Source organism: Balaenoptera physalus, assembly GCF_965194825.1.
Source record: "Balaenoptera physalus genome assembly, chromosome: 7".
Classification (NCBI taxonomy): domain Eukaryota; kingdom Metazoa; phylum Chordata; class Mammalia; order Artiodactyla; family Balaenopteridae; genus Balaenoptera; species Balaenoptera physalus.
In genome coordinates this window covers 86,114,199-86,130,549 of record NC_138886.1, presented here as the reverse complement: position 1 = coordinate 86,130,549, position 16,351 = coordinate 86,114,199, and the positions used below count along the sequence as shown (strand labels likewise).

The 16,351-nt window shown below is 43.9% G+C and overlaps 1 protein-coding gene across 7 annotated transcripts in view; it reads right to left on the bottom strand.

The window, feature by feature from the left end:
* The window catches only part of DAPK1 (death associated protein kinase 1), a 214,594-nt gene that overhangs the window by 59,024 nt on the left and 139,219 nt on the right, over positions 1–16,351 (bottom strand). For all 7 annotated transcript variants that reach the window (XM_082469582.1, XM_082469576.1, XM_082469579.1 and 4 more), the window contains exons 4-11: positions 8,299–8,437; positions 4,557–4,686; positions 4,337–4,385; positions 4,224–4,250; positions 3,581–3,733; positions 3,169–3,214; positions 1,922–2,011; positions 448–540 (exon numbers count right to left, since the gene is read on the bottom strand). In XM_082469582.1, the coding sequence (XP_082325708.1) occupies positions 448–540; positions 1,922–2,011; positions 3,169–3,214; positions 3,581–3,733; positions 4,224–4,250; positions 4,337–4,385; positions 4,557–4,686; positions 8,299–8,437 (727 nt within the window). The remainder of the gene's footprint in view (positions 1–447; positions 541–1,921; positions 2,012–3,168; positions 3,215–3,580; positions 3,734–4,223; positions 4,251–4,336; positions 4,386–4,556; positions 4,687–8,298; positions 8,438–16,351) is intronic.

Here is a 16,351-nt window from a genome sequence, read left to right as displayed (position 1 = left end):
TGTGTTTGTGTGTGTGTGTGTGTGTGTGTGTGTATGTGTTCAGAAGGAGGGTTGTCTGCCCCTTTTGTACTATTACAGTCTAAGATTCTCCAAGGTTGGTGGAAACAGAGGGCTCTCGTTTTAGTTCATGAAAATTAGAGTATGATCTTTCCTCTTCTACTGGTAAGCCTCTCTTTTATCAAACTGTGTTGGGGGGAAGAGGAGGGTGGGAGGGTGGTAGTGTTAGAGGTAGTAGATATAGCCAATCAAAACAAAGAGGAAAAAGGACGAAACAGTAATAGAGTAGATCAAATCAGCCACCCGAACTCCCCCACTCAAGAGGAGGAAGAACAGGCCTGATGTTCCCAAGACTTCAGGTTTTCTGGGTTGCTGAACAAATCAAACAACCTAAACACGGTAAATACACAGTGCTAAGAACAAACCTATCCAGGGAAAAGGTTTGCTTACCAGAGTATCATCGCTTCTGGCAACACTCATGTTACTTCTGGACAAGAATGACCTGGATAATCTTTGGCACAGTGATATCAAGCGAACAGATTGCTTTAAAAAAAAAAAAGAGAGAGAGAGAGAGAGAGAGTGTGAGAAAAATGCAGGGGGAGAGGAGGAGAGAGAGCTTACATAACAATACTCAAATTAGTGCAAATGACAAAGCCTTTGAGATAGCATTCAATGCTGACAGCATGTATTATTCTTCAGGGGTGGGCGATCCCACAAGCAGGTTGGATCATATTTGCTTAAAGAAATTTCTAAAGGTCTTATAAATCAAGACAACAATAGAGAGAGATTCTCCTGCATTTCATTATTAAGCTGCAGAACTGGATGCATCCCTTCTCTCTCCATATTCACTCTCTACTCTTTGAGGAATGGGATCTTACCCTAACAAAGCCCTTGCACGTCTCTCCTCAGAGAAGCATGGTATACAAGGGTCTTGCCCTGTGTCTTTGGTGCCCAGGCAAGCTGGTAATCGCAGACAGTGTGACTCTCAAAACTCATCCAGTTGTTCGAAATGAGCAGGTTGGGGACTCTTTAGCCTATAGGACAAACACCTCTGCATTTACTCTCAAAGGCAGAAGCAACAGGTAAAGAATGTGTGTGTGTGTGTGCGTGTCTGTATGTGAATGAAAGAGAGAGAGAGAAAGAGAAACTTAACGGTGGTTCACTCTACATTTTAAGCCTTATTTTCAGGGCTTCTTTGAGACTAAGAGTCAAGTCTTGAGTACCCCATGGCTGTGGTCCTCCTCATCTCTATCAAGGCAACCCCAACCTGATGAGTACAATGAGGTACACTTCTGGCCCAGTGATGAGGAGACATGGCAAGTACCTGCTTCCTCTGGGCTTGACATGACCCTGTGCACAGGAAGCCATCCTGTCCCCTTCTTAACCCTGAATTTTTATTTGTTCAAGGTTGGCTGGAATGCCCTTTAGAGCCACATCCTACTCAGCCCCTGCAGAAACCATCCACACTGAGAAGGGATCACATTGCAGATGCTCATGGTCACACCCCACCCCCATCCCAACCACTCATAGACCAAGGCTGGATTTAGAGAACCATTTACACAAGTTCTGGTATAGTCATAATGCTACGGTGCTTACCACAAGAAACAAATCTATTTAAAATGTGGCTTGTTGCATTTAGAAAAAGACTGCACTATAATTTTATTGTACTGATTTAAAAATTTTCCTTGGGAATGGTTTTAATTTAAAAAAATGCAAAATTACATGTGAAAAGATGACTTAATAGGACTGAAATAGTATTTTTGATTGTCTTTGAAAATAGGGTAATGGTGCAGATGACTACAGAGTGAATTTTTAAAAAGGATGCAGTTCTGCATTGCCAGTATCAGAAGAAGTGAGTCCTGAGCAGAGGGAGAGCCACAGGGGACACAGAATTAGTTAATCCCTTCAAATCAAACAATCTTACTTTCCATTTTTTCCGGGCTGCGAACTTCTTGAATTTCTCCATGTTTACTGCCGATGCTTTTCTACTAAGTGCTTGTTGGGTATCTTTAGGCTAAAATGAAAATCCAAGGAAGACAATTTAGAGCTCTTAAATTATAGAAATGTGTTACATGACAACTTTTGAAAACCTCTCATTATTTGGGATGCTTACACATTCACCTTACTAAAGGAACAAAACGAGCTGGGATAATATGCCTGATCCAGGAACCTAGTCTCCAGAGGCTAAACTCTTGCGGCTAAGGGTTTGAGCAAATCCATGAAGACTGGATCTTGAGGGAAAGTTGAAAAGTTGAGCTTGGACAAGCTGAATTACAACTTTCCATAAGAGAGTCTGGGAATGGCATGATTCACGGTGAGGCCATATTATGAGGCATGTGAACTTAACATCATCAAGTAACTTAGAGATGGTTGGGACCTCAGATGTTAGCAAATTCGGTCTATCTTACAGCATTAAAATCCCTCCTACTGCATTTTTTCAGGAGGCCATGCAACTCTACCTCTGAAGGAAGGAGACACCGTTGCCTTCTAGGGAAGCCCAGGCAACTGCTGGCAGCTGGCACAGACAGAGGTCTCCAGCTGCCCCAAACCTACTTCTGCAATGCAAGTTACTGCATCACAATCCACTTATTGGTTCCATGATTTTATTCTGTAACTGCCATGCTTCCCCACCCTTAGTCCTTTCTAGTCTAGCTGAAGCAACTTCAGTTCTTTAACCCAAATGCTGACAGGCACCAGGCAAATAATGTAAAGGTGTATATATGTCAGGGGTGGCCGCTGGCCTGGCACAAAGGCAACTGGGCAGAGTTCCTGGCAGCCTTGTGGAATGAGGGCTCAGTGTTGATAGATCTTCAGATTTTTCAAGAGAAGCTGGAAATCCAGATTTGATATGATACCTAAATGCTGGAAGTTAATTCAAGAATTTTAAAAAATATTGTTTGGGCTCATATCCCACAATCAAACTCAAGGCTGTTGAGTGGACCTGCCCTTCAGCTCCTCATCACAATCCTGCACTGTGGTAGCTCACTCCTTTCTACTTCCGTTATCATGAGGATTCTCTCAGCTGTCAGCTGTCTTAAAGTATGCACCAACAGCAAACACAATACTCCAGACGTGACCGTGGTTAGAACCCATAATGCCTAGTGATACCCTAGGACAAACGAATTCCAGGTGGCCCTATAATCCCCAAACCAATCGCAATATGCAACTTACCTTGATCCAGGGATGCTGCAAACTATCTTGAATTGTCATTCTCTTCCTTTGTGGGGGGAGGGGAAAGAAAAAAAATGCGGTGACCATAGAAGCAAACACTAAGGTTGTTTCCATGCCGGCTGGGCCTACCAAGCAGATGCTCTGGAAAATGCAGTTCGGGGCCTGCTTCATGGAAGAGAGCCGAAAACAATATCAGTCTTTGTGTGATTATTTCACTGTGCCCACAGGGGCTGACTGAGCAGGTACAAAGGGCCCTGCCTGCATTTTCTGAAGCGTTTCACATGGCATGCTTCTCTTTGCCAGGAGGAAACAACCGGGGTCGCATAAACGTGGCCGTGTGCACAGAACAGGTGTTAACTCTCGTCTAGCTGAGGCCACAGCTGGGCACCTTTCGGGTATAATGGACACTCACTTTGGATCCTTGACGAGGAGTCTTCTTATGAAATCTTTGGCTAGGACACTGGTATTACTGAAGTATTCTTCCTCAAATTCGTAGTTGACAGCAGATACGTTCGCTAACGTTTCTTGTTTAGTGTCTCCAAGAAATGGGGACGCCCCACTTAGGCTGTTAATAAAGCAGGGCACAGAACATGAGTAAGTCCCTCTTGTGTTTTCATTCTGTTCCTATAATATCTGATAAAGGGAGTGAGGAATAACATTATAATCTGGTGCTTGAGCAGTCACTTTAGAATTCAGTTACATTTTATAGGGCATTTAATTGTCATGCACAAAATCTTCAGCTTAATGCAAAGGACAGTTAATTTAGAACAGCATTTAGTAGTTTAAGAAAAAAAGAAAACCTTTCCTATTTTCTCAGCAGTAATAGACAGCCATGCTTTCTTTCAGTGATTATGCTGCAGTTTCTGATGACTCATTTCAAATTAGGAGAAAATGCTTAATTAGTATAAACTAAACATGTTGTGGAGGTGTAAAATGAATATGTTTAAAAAGCATACATAAGCTGAACTGATCAACACTACACATAGAATGGTCAGTAAAACATATGGTCTCAAAGAAAAAGGAAAAGAACGTGAGTTGTGGATTTGGGTACTTACAGAATATAGGTTATTACCCCAATACTCCTAGACACAAAATAAAAAGAAAAACAACGTCAGAAGAATAGTAAAACAAATCAGAAAGATGACAACATCAAGAGTATGCTCCTTACCACATGTCTGCCTCAAGACCAAGAGGTTCATAGTTGACTATCTCAGGAGCTAAGAGGAAATGAAAGCACATTTAGTTTTAGAAGAAAGTGAATCAACAGATTCTAATCTTCATGTATAAAAACCAGAAACATGTACCAGGGAAATGATGCTGCAGCAGGGTGAATTTTGCAAGCATAATATTTATGAGAAATGAATGACCACAGGAATAAGAAAACTTACCAACAAACTCTGGTGTCCCAAATATGTTCTTGAATTCATTTCCAAAGTCAATTTTATGCGCCAACCCAAAGTCAATGATCTTGATCCGAGGTTTGGGAACATTTCTATCCAAAAGCATTATGTTTTCAGGCTTTAAAAAAAGAAAAATAGTACAGCAATGTTCATAGGTGGAAATAACATGATGTTCATCAGATGAAGGGATAAACAAAACGTGGTCTATCCATACAATGGAATACCATTCAGCCTGAGAAAGAAAGTAAATTCTGACATATGCTACAATATGGATGAACCCTGAAGACACTACGTGAACTAAAATAAGCCAGTCACAAAAGGAGAAATAGTGTGTGATTCCACATACATGAAATACCTAGAATAGGCAAAATCATAGAGACAGAAAGTAGAATAGTGGATGCCAGCAGCTGGGGGTAGGAGGGTTGCAGAGTTAGTGTTTAATGGATACATAGTTTCAATTTGGGAAGATCAATAATTTCCAGAAGACAAAAGACCTGTATGCAGAAAATTATAAGACACTGATGAAAGAAATTAAAGATGATACAAACTGATGGAGAGATATACCATGTTCCTGGATTGGAAGAATCAACATTGTGAAAATGACTCTACTACCCAAAGCAATCTACAGATTCAATGCAATCCCTATCAAACTACCACTGGCATTTTTCACAGAACTAGAACAAAAAATTTCACAATTTGTATGGAAACACAAAAGACCCCGAATAGCCACAGCAATCTTGAGAACGAAAAGTGGAGCTGGGGGAATCAGGCTCCCTGACTTCAGACTATATTACAAAGCTACAGTAATCAAGACAGTTTGGTACTGGCACAAAAACAGAAATATAGATCAATGGAACAGGATAGAAAGCCCAGAGATAAACCCACACACATATGGTCACCTTATCTTTGATAAAGGAGGCAAGCATATACAGTGGAGAAAAGACAGCCTCTTCAATAAGTGGTGCTGGGAAAATTGGACAGATACATGTAAAAGTATGAAATTAGAACACTCCCTGACACCATGCACAAAAATAAACTCAAAATGGATTAAATACCTAAATGTAAGGCCAGACACTATCAAACTCTTAGAGGAAAACATAGGCAGAACACTCTATGACATACATCACAGCAAGATTCTTTTTGACACAGCTCCCAGAGAAATGGAAATAAGAACACAAATAAACAAATGGGACCTAATGAAACTTAAAATCTTTTGCACAGCAAAGGAAACCATAAACAAGACCAAAAGACAACCATCAGAATGGGAGAAAATATTTGCAAATGAAGCAACTGACAAAGGATTAATCTCCAAGATTTACAAGCAGCTCATGCAGCTCAATAACAAAAAAACGAACAACCCAATCCAAAAATGGGCAGAAGACCTAAATAGACATTTCTCCAAAGAAGATATACAGATTGCCAACAGACACATGAAAGAATGCTCAACATCATTAATCATTAGAGAAATGCAAATCAAAACTACAATGAGATATCATCTCACACTGATCAGAATGGCCATCATCAAAAAATCTAGAAACAATAAATGCTGGAGAGGGTGTGGAGGAAAGGGAACACTCTTGCACTGTTGGTGGGAATGTAAATTGATACAGCCACTATGGAGAACAGTATGGAGGTTCCTTAAAAAACTACAAATAGAACTACCATACGACCCAGCAATCCCACTACTGGGCATATACCCTGAGAAAACCATAGTTCAAAAAGAGTCATGTACCAAAATGTTCATTGCAGCTCTATTTACAATAGCCAGGACATGGAAGCAACCTAAATGTCCATCGACAGATGAATGGATAAAGAAGATGTGGCACATATATACAATGGAATATTACTCAGCCATAAAAAGAAATGAAATGGAGGTATTTGTAATGAGGTGGATGGAGTTAGAGTCCGTCATACAGAGTGAAGTAAGTCAGAAAGAGAAAAACAAATACAGTATGCTAACACATATATACGGAATCTAAGGCAAAAAAAAAAAAAAAGGCCATGAATAATCTAGTGGCAAGACGGGAATAAAGACACAGACCTACTAGAGAATGGACTTGAGGATATGGGGAGGGGGTGGGGTGAGATGTGACAGGGTAAGAGACTGTCATGGACATATATACACTACCAAATGTAAAATAGATAGCTAGTGGGAAGCAACCGCATAGCACAGGGAGATCAGCTCGGTGCTTTGTGACCTCCTAGAGGGGTGGGATGGGGATGGTGGGAGGGAGGGAGATGCAAGAGGGAAGAGATATGGGAACATATTGTATATGTATACCTGATTCACTTTGTTATAAAGCAGAAGCTAACACACCATTGTAAGGCAATTATACTTCAATAAAGATGTTTAAAAAAATAATAATAATAATAATTTCCAGAAATAGATGGTGGTGACGGTTGCACAACAATGTGAATATACTTAATGTCACTTAACTGCATACTTTAAAATGGTTAAAATGGTAAATTTTATGTTTATTTTTCCACAATTAAAAAAAAAACCTATCATATGTTATGCTGAGGACAAGAGGGCAGGTAGTTCTTCCTCTCCCCTGAAAAAACAACCAAAAAGTAGGGATAAAAGAGTAGTTGCAAGAGAACACCAGGAAAAATAAATGTCTTGGTTTAGGTTCTCCCGGGAGCAGACCTGTGACATGGATTTGGATGCAAGCAGCTTATGTAGGAGGGGACTCCAGGGAATACTTGGTAGAGGAATGGGGAGACAGGAAACAGAAGGAAGGAAGCTGATACAAAGTGTCTTATCAAGGCAGGGGTGACTGCAGCACAATCCCTTTGGAGGACTTGGGGAGAAAGGGCAGCACTCAGAATTTTCCAACTGAAGCACGAGGGAGTTGGGGTATTTATCCACCTTCTCCCCAGCTCCACTGCTAAGAGCTGCTTCAGTGGGCATTTACTCTGGCATTTCCAGCTCCCAGCAGCAGTCTTTGGGATGTGTGTTAGTGAGTGTTGGGGGATCCAGATGGGGTCTTGACGGCTCTGCTACAATAAGTATGGAGAAAATCTTCCCTTCTCTTACATCTGTCCTAGCTCCAATGATCTGAATCATTCACTTGGCAATCAACGACACACTGTTTGTGATAATCTTCTCGCTGCCTCGGATTGTACCCTGCATCTTACATTGCCATTTCTGTTGCTCATATGTATATCTTCCCCTCTCAGAGAGACCATCTCCTCTGTGATGGATGGGAGTATGATGCGTCTTTTTACGTCCGATAATGTCTTGCCTCCAGCCAAGCAAAGATCACAATTAGCCAGTCTCAGAGTTTGGCTTGATTGATTGCCAGAGACTGAGTCAGCCCAGAAGCCTTTGCATCAAGAGGGAGAGTAGAGATCAAGACACCTTCCATCTTATATGCCTGTAGCCAGAAGGGGATGGAAACTGGGCAGCCAATGGCTACTCCAGATTGAAAATACCCCATAACCAACAGCAGCCCCCTTTCTTAAAGACCTAGCTGGTAAGACCCCTTGATTCTTCCCCAAGAATTCTCAAATGTAATCATTAATCTTAAGCCTCTATCTCACACATTGGTTAGGAATTCCTGTAGTAGGCATGCATTATACACTTGCTGATTTATATAGATAATTTCATTTGTTAAACCCCTCTAGGAAAAAAACATGTATCTCTTTCTGACGCCCTCAATTTTTCTTAGCAAACAGCGAATGCTGTGGTACGTGTAAGCTTTCATCTGATTCACACCAAGCAACATACCTTGAGATCAAAGTGGGCAATCTGAAGGGAATGCAGGTAGTAAACACCATTAAGAATTTGTTTGAGAAATTCAGTTGCTTCCTCTTCAGTCAGAGATTCCTTTTCAGCTAAGAAGTCAAAGAGCTCACCACCTGCAACGCTGAAAATCAGGAAGCAGAGGTTATTGATGACAGTTCTGTCTCATATTGATTTGTTCTCTCATAGATGATTTGCACGCTCAAGTGTCTGGTAAGAAAATAGCATTGAGGACATGTTGAAACTGCTAAGCAAGGAATCAGAATTCTCTGTGCTTCTCATTGTTGGATAAGAATTCTGCATTCAGGTACATTTGTGCTTGAAAGCACTTGGGTACTGCTTTCCTAATGTGCTAGGTTCACAAATAGGGGAGACAGTAGAAATGTGATGGGGAAAAAAATTAATGCATCTTTCAGACATCTTAATTAAACATGTTTAGAGATGAAGTCTGAACTCACTGATTTAAAAAAAACTACAATCCAACTTTGTATAGAATTTATAGAATATATCTTCCTAACCCAATCAGAGACACCTGGAAAGTTCAAAATCTGTATATCAGTCAATTTTTTTTTAAGCCCAAATAACAATATATGGCCTGACAAGGATTTTTTGTTTGTATGCTTTGTATTTGTATATATGTAAATACTTCTACATTTATAAAAATCACATTTAGTAATGAATTTAACAAACACCTTAACAAATAAGAATAAACATACACAAAATTGAAATGCCCGTGGTTGCTGGGGATTTGATGAATCTGTCTCCCTGGCCAGACTGTAAATCCCTGGAGGGCAGTGGTCAGCCCCCGGCTGCTGGCCCACTGCCCCACTGCGTGCAGTCTCCCCATCCTTGCACAGGGCCAGCCACGCAGCAAGAATGAAAAAGCTTTTTAATTAAGTGGATGAATGAACAAACTCCCCTAAAAAATCCATGGTACTGATTAATGGCAAATAACAGGGAACTTTTAATAAGAGTTTTTATAAGTTAATCTTTATCGAGTTTAACCATACGTTCACAACATAATAATTAACTGCAATTATGCACATAACCACGTGTGCATTATCTTTCTTTCAGCAAGGCAGCTCCATAAACATACCTACCACATCTACATCCAGAATAAGAAAACTGGTGCTCCTGAGATTAAATTATAATGACAAAAAAAGCTATTTTTGTAAAAGAAAAGTTTCAGATCCTGCACCTTCACCCTCCAAGTGGGTGTTTTTCTTAGCCTGGCTGAGGATCCCCTGGCACCAGAATTGCTTGGGGTGTTTTAAACATGCGGATTCTGGGCCTCACTTCCAACCTGCTGAATGAGTTTCCAAGAGCAGGGAACAGGAAGGCAGCATTTTAAACAAGCACTCCAGGTGATTCTTAGCACACTAAAAACTGAGGATCAGTTTTCGAAGTCTTAATTGCATCCTCCTGCTGCAAGGCCTCTCTGATATTTAACTTCAGGATGTTTATCCGGAAGGGAGGGCGAAGTGACTCCTCCAACCCCGGGACCCGAGAGCGTTTCTGCCACAGAGCCTGAGCCTTGCCTGGGGGGCAGAGACCTGCAGCTGATGCAGCAACGCCCCTCCACCAACGCACCGTCCCAGCCTCACTGCCCTCGGCCTTGCGCCCCTGCACTGGCTCCCTGCCCAACTCCGTGGAGCCCTTTGCGTCTCACATTTTGTCTTCTTTATTCCTCTTAAAACCAACAGAACAGGGAGAGGGAATCCTTCAACTCTAGGGAACAAAAAGGAGGAAAAAATGGGAAGTTGTGAACCAACTAACACTGAGAAAGATGTTTGCTTCTTTGCTCTCTGGCCCGCGGGGCCATTCCTTAGGTAAACTGTGGCATCACGGCCGCACGGTGGGGAGATGGTCCAGAGCTGGCACATCCAACGCAAACCTTAATTCTGCGGCCAAAAGGTTATTCCTTCTTGCTGAGCCTCATTTTCTTATCAAATGAGAATCATAGGACCCATTCCTCTGAGGGTTTTGAGGACTAATGATAATAAATATACGTAAAGCCCGTGGCAGGAAGGTCTAGCTTTAGGCTGAGGCCCAGTAAGTGGAACCGGTACTGTTATAAAGGAAGAATCCATGCCACCTGCCTAAGGGCAGGCTCCATCATGAAAGTCCCCTCCCTGCCCTGCTTCTCCCCCCTCCGCCTTTCAAATCCATTGGTCTGGCTTAACCACTGTACTCCCGGTCAGTGGAGCATTACAGATGCTCCCGTAAATATGGTGTCGGCCTTTGCTCTCTTTGCCTCCCCTTCAGTGGCTTCCCCACTCCCCCTTGCTCACACAGTCTGCTTGTGCCTTTAAAACATTGATAAGTTTCCTGACAATAAGAAAGGGCTGGGGTTTGGTTGCTAGGAGTTGGGGCGAATCTTCCAGTGTCCACACAGCTGGGCACGATGTGGAGGCCTGAGCCTTTCCCAGGAACCCCACGGATGCCCCGGCCAGGCCTTTGCTCCCCTTCCTTCTCTGGCTGGCTTTCCTTCCTCTCGTCCAACCTGAGCTTCCCTCAGGTCAGTGACAGGGAGCCTATTTCATCTTCCTGAGAGCTGGCGGCGGGTGAGGAGACCCCGGTTCAAATCCTGCCCAGTTACCCAATCTCGCCACACCTGGGATTCCTCTTTTGTGAAATAAAAGACACCCACTAGAGTTGTTCTGATGTTCCAGGATATGTTGAGTGCCTCGGCAATCAATCAGCGCTGCTGTCTTTCTTCTTGCCTGGCTTCAAATCGTTAACCCCCGCTGCCCCGACCACAGCAGCCATGGTGTGCTGGGCCATACTTAACAACCAGCTCTCTGGGGTTGAGGTGTGGCAAAGCCCATTCCCGAGGTGTCATATTCCCACCATGGTCATTTCAAGCCACCCTCATGATGATGGCGACTGTGGAGGTGGGAAGGATGTGCTCAAACAGCTCCGAGACCTGGCCCACTGAGGCATTCTGGATTTTCCAAAGATGGTGCAACAGCACATCCCGCCCCCTGCTCTGTGCTGTGATCTTGCATCTGGGGCTTCATCCCCTTGAATCTGGATGGGCCCCATCATAGCTTCGACCAATAAGACACAGCAGAGTGATGCTGTGCCATCTCCGGTGTGCTTTTTCACGGGCCCTCCTGTAAGAAGTGTGATGATCCTGAAACCACACCGTGGCATGGAGAAACCCCAGAAGATGAGATGCCCCATAAAGAGAGAAAGAGGCAAAGGAGCACTGAGTGAGGAAGGAATCTTGGCAGTGAACCCTCCAGCCCAGATGAGGCCATGGAGGTCAGACTGTCCATCTGAGCCCTTCCAGAATTCCTGACCCACAAAATGCAACGGTCATATTAATCTGCTATGGTGGACACCATGAGCACTGCCCACATTCCCCTTGAGGAAGGACCTGCTGTCCCCAGTGCTGGGCGTGGAAGCAGCACAGCCCTCAGCCCTCAGCCCTCATCCAGCAGGGCTCACCTCTGCTGCAGAGCCACTGCCCAAGGTCTTGTCCTTTCCCTGGAAGCCCACAGCCAATGGTTACTGTGGGAACATAAAGCTGAGGTCGACTCACTTCTAGAAATGGCAAGATATTAAATATTTTAGGCTTCGTGGGCCATGCAGCTTCTGTCACAACTACTCAGCTCTACCCAAGCAGCGTGAAAGCAGCCTTAGATCATACGTAAACGAAGAGGTGGAACTGTGTTCCAGCAAAACTTTATTTACAAAGACAGGTGGCCACCTGATTTGTAAGACATGCCAGTTTGTGCACCCCTGATACAAAAGCCAGGTCATCTCAGCCTAATTTGGGGCAACTCTCAAGGGTCATTCTGGCTCCAGGACTCTGTTGGGCCAGCCGGGGCTGTCACTGAGCTGCAAGGCAGCATGCCTTTCTCTGCCCACTCCTACTCCTTCCTCTCCCTTGGAAGACTTGATTCTAAGAGTAGTTCTTAAGGAACATCCTGCATGCTCTTCTCCAGCTCAAAGTCTACTTCCCAGAGAACCCACCCTGCACCTCACTAAATTTGGGGGTAGTTTGTTATGCAGCAATAGCTGACCAGAACACTCACCATCTTGACTGGGTCTGTTTACTCAGTTCAGCCAAAGATCAGGTTTGCCTTTCTACAGGCTGGCCACCTCGTGCCCTATTCAGTCTTCCTGTCCCGAGTAACTTAACTCCAACAGTGCTTCCTGACAAGAGAAGTGAGAACTGGGAACAACCCTGGAGCCCCTGGAGTGAGGGACCAGACTGCAAAGTGGCAGTGCCTGATCACAACTGAGGGAAAGGAGGCAGCCGTCATCTCTGATTTTCTCCATCTACCCTGCTTGCAGGCCCTGTGCAAATCCCATGCTGTTCACGATGAGGTCCACACCATCGCTTGTGCAATGAGCTTGTGCTGGGAGCCAAATCGTTCAGCTAGACATCAGGAGGGTTAGGACACCCCCCATCTCACTGGGCCTGGAACCATCACCGGTTTCCTGATGCCCTGAAGGTCTTATCTACATTCTCATTCTCCTTCACGCCAATATGGGAAGGCAGACGTTTAAGCCATTAACCTCTGCTTACAAAATCTTTAGTGATTAATCAAAGTAATTGAAACTAAGTGATTTCAGCAAAGGTTGGGGAGCATGATAAGCATCCTTTGTTAATTTACCCCTGTTTGTCCCCCAAACTCAGAAGGTAGACAGTGACTTGAAGATATTTTACATGGGAACTTGCACATACATGCTTAGAATCAGAACTCAAATGCTTACAATGCAGCTGCCATACAGCAGAATACTGTTAACAAGAAGATCAGTCAAAACCCTAGTATTTTCACTCTTTGTTCCAAATTTTACATTTTGCTTAAGAGAAGGAAGATTGATGGAGGGAGAGATGAGCAATTTGTTCAGCAAATTTAGAAAGCTAGTTTCACCTCCTTTATTAGGTCTTTCAGTCAGTGTTTTAAATTATAGCATCATCATGGAAATTGTGTGGAATGCATGCTGATAAGCATTGGCTGTTTTCAACAAGAGCTCTGGAAAATACGAAGGTTCCCTCTCCTCCCCAAGTCTTTCATTACCACCAAGGCCTCCCCTAAAAGCTAGCTATATCAGAATGTCATTAGGACACATTACAGCTTTAAAGATAAGGTAGGCCTTCAGAGTGACATAAGAGAAATTATTATAGGATTCCAATTTCTAAATTAAAACACTATTCCAGGTCCCCGACTCTTGCTAGGAATGTCCAAGATATAACAGGACTTGATTCTGGACTAGATCTGGTCATAATATAAACTGCAGGGGACTCTTGGTTATAAGCTGATGAGACTTTTCAAGGAAAACGCTGTGATTCTACAGCATTGGGCTAGATTTCCCTGTTGGTGTCTCAGAGGAAGTATGTGTGGTTGTTGAATTGGGGGCCAAGGCTACAATTCAGGAACCGAGTATGCTCTGCCAGGGCACACTATTGGGGTCCTGGCCAGCTATGATGAAGAGCCCTGGGAGGGGTGTGGCAAGAGGACTGGATGGGCCTCTGCACACAGGTCCCCAATTCCAGCTCTGGCTTCAGGTTGTGAGTAGCTGGAAGGAAAGTATGGAGGTCATGTCCTTTCTCTGGACCTCAACTTTGCTATCTGTACAATGACAGGGTTGAACTGGTACGTGACTCTCTAACCTTAGTGTACATAACAAGAACTGGGGGGATTTGGCAAAAATCAACTGGCTAGAACCCACTTCCTGAGGTTCTGACTCAGCAGGTGGGGTCCCAGAATCTGCATTTTAACAAGTCCCTCAGGTGGTCCTGATGCTGGTGGACCACACTTGGAGAAGCTGATCTCTCATGTCACTTCCAGCTCTGATAATATAAGATTCTATGAGCCAGCGTGCGAATGTAGCAGAGCTATGCTCCCATCACACTTACCTTTTCCTCCTGGGTGCACAGCTAATCTGCACTTCCCAGCTCTCTTGAGTCAGGGACTAGTTCTAGCCAGTGCAACGTGGACCAGAATGACATGTGCCACTTTCAGATCCAGCCCCTGAAACATCTCACATGATCTTCCACTCTCTCTCTCCCCTTTCTCTTTGGTTACCTGAACACAGATGACCCAGCAGAGGACCCCAAGGAGGACCGGGGACAGCAAAGACATTAGGTAGAAAGAATATGGATCCCTGAGTCAGTGCTTGTAGGAGAGCCACCCAACCTGTAACATCCATATTGGACTTTGAGTGAGTGAGAAATAAATACTATTAGGTTAAATCATTGAGATTTTGTGGTTATAGTCTGTCTTCTCTAAATATAAAACTATTTAGTCAGAAGTAAAAATTCAATCCATTTTTTAAATTAAAATTAAAAGAAAACAACCAATGCAAAGCACAGAGTACACTAACTGTCCCAGTCACCTACTGCTGTGTAACAAATCTCCCCAGAACTTAGTGGCTTTAAATATGGCAATTATTTTGTGATCTCTTTTTTTTTTTTTTTTTTTTTTTTTTTAATTTATGGCTGTGTTGGGTCTTCATTTCTGTGCGAGGGCTTTCTCTAGTTGCAGTGAGCGGGGGCCACTCTTCATCGCGGTGCACGGGCCTCTCACTATCGTGGCCTCTCTTGTTGTGGAGCACAGGCTCCAGACCCGCAGACTCAGTAATTATGGCTCACGGGCCCAGTTGCTCCGCGGCATGTGGGATCTTCCCAGTCCAGGGCTCGAACCCGTGTCCTCTGCATTGGCAGGCAGACTCTCAACCACTGCGCCACCAGGGAAGCCCTATTTTGTGATCTCTTAAAGCTTCTATGGATCAGGAATCCAGGAAGGGTTGGACTGGGCAGCTCTGGCTCAGGGTCTGTCATGGGGGTGCAATCAGACAGTGGCTGAAGCCGAAACCGTAGTGTTGCTGGAGCATCTAGGGGCTGTCTGGGTATCTCTCTCCATGTAGTCTTGTGTCTCCATGTGGTCTCTCCATTTGGGGTAGTATGGGCTTCCTCACAGCATGGAGGACTCAAGACAAGTGGACTATTTACATGGCAGTTCAGGGCTCCAGGGCAAGTGTTCTAGGAAACAGGGTGGAAGCTGCCTCAGATGTCATAGAACATCAAAAGGGAGTCACAGCCCATCCAGGTTCAAGGGGAGGGGATTTAGAATTCGTCTCTTTTTTTAAAAAATTTATTTATTTTATTTTTGGCCACGTTGGGTCTTTGTTGCTGTGCACGGGCTTTCTCTAGTTGCGGCGAGCTGGGGCTACTCTTCACTGTGGTGTGAGGGCTTCTCATTGCAGTGGCTTCTCTTGTTGTGGAGTACTGGCTCTAGGCGCATGGGCTTCCGTAGTTGTGGCACATGGGCTCTAGAGCGCAGGCTCCGTAGTTGTGGTGCACGGGCTTAGTTGCTCCACAGCATGTGGGATCTTCCTGGACCAGGGATCGAACCCGTGTCCCCTGCATTGGCAGGTGGATTCTTAACCACTGCACCACCAGGGAAGCCCTAGAATTCATCTCTTGATGGGGGAATTTCAAGGGTCTAGACAGACATGTAGGACAGGGGATGATCTTGCAATCATCTTTGGAAAATATGTCATGCTAACTATAACAGATGAACAGAAATTCTCAATCTTATTTATCCTACATGTGTATTTTATAAGGGTTAGGTACAGGTAGCTGTATTAGTTTACTAGGGCTACACAAACAAATTGTATGGCTTCAAATAACAGAAATCTATGGTCTCACAGTTCTGGAAGCTAGAGGTTCGAAATCAAGGTGTCAGCAGTGCCTTGCTCTCTCTGAAGCCTGTAGGGGTATCTTCCTTGATTCTTCCTAGCTTTTAGTGGTTTGCCAGCAACCTTGGGCTTTCCTTGGTTGTTGATGCATCACCCAAATCCTATACCTGCACATGGACTTCTTTCTCTCTGTGTCTCTTCACATCATCTTCCCTCTCTGCATGTCTTTGTTTATGGCTAAATTTTACCCTTTATATAAGAACACCAGTCAGGTTGGATTAGGGCCCACCCTAGTGGCCTCATTTTAACCTGATTATATCTGCTAAGGCCCTATTTTCAAATAAGGTTACATTCTGAGGTACTGGGGGTTAGAGCTTCA